The 4,303-nt window shown below is 35.1% G+C and overlaps 1 protein-coding gene across 1 annotated transcript; it reads right to left on the bottom strand.

Moving 5' to 3' along the window:
* Positions 1-452: 452 nt before the first annotated feature.
* On the bottom strand, positions 453-3,602 carry LOC111345909 (uncharacterized). Its single transcript, XM_088750425.1, has 6 exons — positions 3,199-3,602; positions 2,972-3,052; positions 2,666-2,710; positions 1,492-2,315; positions 809-856; positions 453-511 (listed from the first exon to the last, which is right to left on the bottom strand). The coding sequence occupies exons 2-4, from the start codon at positions 3,036-3,038 to the stop codon at positions 2,068-2,070; spliced, it is 360 nt and encodes a 119-aa protein (XP_088606551.1). The 5' UTR covers positions 3,039-3,052; positions 3,199-3,602; the 3' UTR covers positions 453-511; positions 809-856; positions 1,492-2,067.
* Positions 3,603-4,303: the final 701 nt, after the last annotated feature.

The raw sequence follows: 4,303 nt of genomic DNA, 5'->3' as shown, positions 1-4,303 counted from the left end.
GTTGTATCAACAGCTTTAAGCTACACCGATGATGACTGTCCATCATTAAGGAAGGGCTCTTGCAAGCACCTTAACCTTCGGTCACTTCTGTTTTCTATCTGTAGATCCATCATGATAATTAATTCCATATAGAAGTGTACGTTAAAAAGAACTAGAATTTTGAACGTAAGAACGGTCCATCGGTGTTAGACACTTCTACCTACAGAGATATTCAATTATTACCTTCTTCTTTTAGCTTCTTCAGAAAATGATTTATATGATAGAATAGTACATTACCACTCAGTAATTCAACTTTTTGCTTCACTTAAGCGTTTTCAAAAAGTCATTGATTTTCAACCGATTTCTTTAATAGAATTTTTTCCAGTGACTACCTAAGTAAAAACGAGGCTGCGATAACTCATTAAGTGGCTCAACCTCTTGAGTGATCAATCAAAAACCATTCTCTTTCCAATACCTTTGTCACTGGGCCCTGGAATGTCTTCACTCGCCACCTCCTCCTCAGGTTTTCTAGCTGTATCAAAGCAAAGTTATAAATTAGAATAAAGTATGAATGCCTTCAAGGTAATGTTTTGGATTTATGTCATATGTTATATGGACTCTTACTGTCACGAGTAGAGTAAAAAAACAACTTCTGTCAAATAAATTTGTGAAACAGTCTACATAGTAAACTCATTGCCCGCTTTTAGACAAGTAAATTGGCCCAGTTAACCATCTGTCAAGCTTATGAACAACACGCATTGCAAGCAGGAGTAAATACAACATATGTTAAACAATTCGGAGTTCAAAAGATAAATTAATTGCTTTTTACCTTCGCTAGTGGGCTTTCCGGGCGCAAGCTTACTTTTTCCCTCTTGCACTACACAAACAGCTTTTAAAAGTATTGCATTAATAAAACCATATAAATTTGATTATTTGCATCCCATGAAACTATCGAGAATTCTGGTTGGGCACCAGGGACAGCACTCAACCCCAATTTCGAAGTAGTGTTTGAACAGTCAGCTATCACTTCTTAATATCTTTGTTGAAGGGCTTTTAATCTCAGTTATCACTATCTTCTCCGTTACCTCCGTTCCTGGATTAGTGCAATGAGTACATACCCTTGACCTACATGCAACTGCCCGGTACCTTTTTTAAAAGCAGTAATAACAATAATAATAATGATAATGACTAAAGATCAAGCTAGTACTCGTTTTCCCTTATAATTTTTTAACAACCTTGAAACTAATGTCTCTTTATCTTACTTAAATCAAAGTTCTATCGTTAAAACGCCCAATAATCGCGATATATTTTGAACCCTCTATCAGCTGCTACAGTTATAACTACTGTCCGTCATAAGAAAGGTTTTTACAAGCACGTACCCTATCCTTCAGTCACCTACATTTTTTTCTGTAGATCAATTATGATATCTAACTCAATGTTTATTAGCACCTTCATAGAATTTTGTAATTTTCAACATTAGAACCTTGTATCGGTGTGTAGACACATAATTACCTCCTTTTCGTCTTTTTCGTCGGTATTGGCTTTCTCCTTGATGAACGGTTACTGCAGCAATATCAAGTGCGCACTTTATTTGACTAAACTGATAGTTGTTTCGTAAAGGCTCAAAAGCTGATTACTCAACTTATTCGAGTCTTGCTACGTGTAGATATAAACATAACCACTTACCCAAATAAGGTGATTTGTAACGAGAGCGAGGAAAGTTCTAAACAATATGCACTGAGGAGCCTTAAATTTCACAATATACTTATACATCTATCTTAGTTAAATTCATGTACACTGATACTGATCCTTTGAAGGCTTTAACCAGGCGTGGGTCATTTTCAGGGAAGAAATTTATTTGCATGCACCTTTGAGGTGTATGCTTCTAATTTTGACAAATATCCTTTAGTTTGTGGCCTCAAGACAATCAATTGCATTTCTCTGACAACAGCCGACTTTTCAATTGGAGGTTTTTCAATTGCGATGATCCGTTAGGTTCAGTGAGAAAGGAGGGAAATACCTAGCTAATCAAATGAACTCATTCATAAGACTAACTTAGAATCTGTGATTTGATTGGTGAGGATAACGTTAATAATACAAAATACCGATCTTGTTGGTTTGACATAAAAAAAACAAAACAAAAACAATGCAGTCAGGTACTCCTTGCGCCAGCTTGGTAGTAGCAGCTAAAAAAATTGGGTGGTACAAGGCATTCCTAGATTCATTGTTTTTATAATATAGTATATTTTCTTTCAGAAAAATTAAAAATTGAAAAGGCCTTATATCTTTCACAGTCTTTTTAGTGGCTGGACGGATGTCAAAAGCATCCTCATAATCTGTTTAAGGGAAAAAGTCGAGTAAACCATGTCATGGTGCTTCTGTTTCGTGTTTTCTTCTTAAATATATTACTATTCAAATGCAACGGTAATAATATGTATATTCTATTAATTAATAATTGACGAAATATATTACCAAGTTCTCTAGATATTAAAAAAGACCTATTAAATTTTCGGTCAAGTTTATATGCAGAATTGGATGCGTGCAAGCGTAAAAATATTTGCACCAAAGTTCTAGAAATCATGATCAATTAGCTGAGTTCTCGATGGATATACACTTGTTATGTTACACAGCTCATATTTACATCCGCAAGAATGCGAATTTTATGTCAATTAACAAGTAATTATACCTGAGGAAGATGCACTTTCAGCCACTCTACAGGCTTGTTCCATCGCTGTCGACATAGCAAAGGGATTTTTTTAAGTTAGAGTTATTTATCATATAATAATTTGAAAGAATAAATATTCCGGTAGATTTAAATAATTAGACTACATGTACCTGCCAAGGGAGTTGGGTTGCAAAGCCATCAACAGCGGTATCAAGGTTGCAAGTTTTTCGGGTCGAATAATATCCTTGATATGTTTCCCATATAATTGTTTTACTTCACTATTTACAAATTACTGTCTAAAAATAAGTAAACAGAGGAAGCACGGACCTGATTGCAGAGCAGGCAATTCAGGGGCTTCCACTTCTGGAATGTCGTGTTGGTCTATTACTTGCATTTCAATATGTTCTCCTATGGGGAAGAAAACGAAAGAAAAAAAAAAACAGGATTACTAACAACTTTTCCATCTTTTCTTTTCTTCGCATTACACAAAAAAATTCCCAGGTAGAGAGGGGATATTTTATGTATAATTACATTGAGAAGAACTATATTTTTACCCTCTTCGTTGATAGCATGTGCATCTTTATGTCCAATCTGTCCCTGCTGGTCATTTTCTGCTTCTTCTATGTTATAAATTAAAAAAAAAACAAAAAAAAAAACAGAGAATAAGTCAACGTCAGACTTTTCCAAACATTTATTACATAAAAATCATTCCGCTACAAGTTAGGTTTGTATTAATCTTCTTACCTTGAAATTGAAGACAGAGGTTGCTTTTTTTTTATTTTGATAATTATTTAATAATATTATTTACAAATCTCCGCTCACATTCTTATTCAAAAGGGTTCGGTGAATAGCTTCAATTTGCTCCAACATTCCTAATACATGGCTTGAAGATACTAACCTCCACAAATCGAACTGAAATAATGATCTCTTATTGGGTCGTCCCCCATTAAACTTTCTTTTTCCCCATTTCTGATTGCTTTTCGTTCGCCTCAGGTGCAAAAAAATTAGAACAAACCATTGAAAGGAAACTTGTTTGTCATTAAAAAATTTGTTAAACCTTGAAATTTCTTTATTTCGAGGTGGGAAGCACCATCATTGTTGTCAAATTTGCTATTTTAATATTGGAAAACTGTACCTTCTCGATTTTGTCCTCTGCAGAAAATAGATCGAACATTGGACCACAGCTTCCTCAGTTTAGTTTTCAATATAGCTTGCACCTGTACATTTGAAATTTACGGAGAAGTTTGTGAAAGACTTTCAAATAATCTCTTTTAGATTTAGGTAGGTCTCCATGGTTATTGTTTATTATGTCAGTCGTCACAATTACAAAATTAAGCTGCCAGCCTGCTCTGACACGAAAGCAAATTTGGACATGGCAGTCATGTCCAATTTAAAAGTGATAAAAAATAAACCTGTTACCTGTGGAGTAGAAAGTGTATACAGCAATGGGTTGATAGCTGAATTAATCGGCAGAGCGAACACTGCAATCCACACTGCCAGATCACCAGGTGGATCAAATGTTTTCTCGACGTGAGACTTGATGCCGATAGCAATGATTGGTATCCAACACAGGAAATCGGTCAGAATAATGAAGAAGACTCTTTTGTCAAGTGCTCTTTCTCTTTTGGCCTGCGCACTTTGTGCTCTTGCTTGTATTTC

This window comes from Stylophora pistillata, chromosome 2 (assembly GCF_964205215.1).
Source record: "Stylophora pistillata chromosome 2, jaStyPist1.2, whole genome shotgun sequence".
Lineage (NCBI taxonomy): Eukaryota > Metazoa > Cnidaria > Anthozoa > Scleractinia > Pocilloporidae > Stylophora > Stylophora pistillata.
The sequence above is the reverse complement of the archived record's forward strand: the minus strand, read 5'-3'. Positions and strand labels throughout refer to the sequence as shown.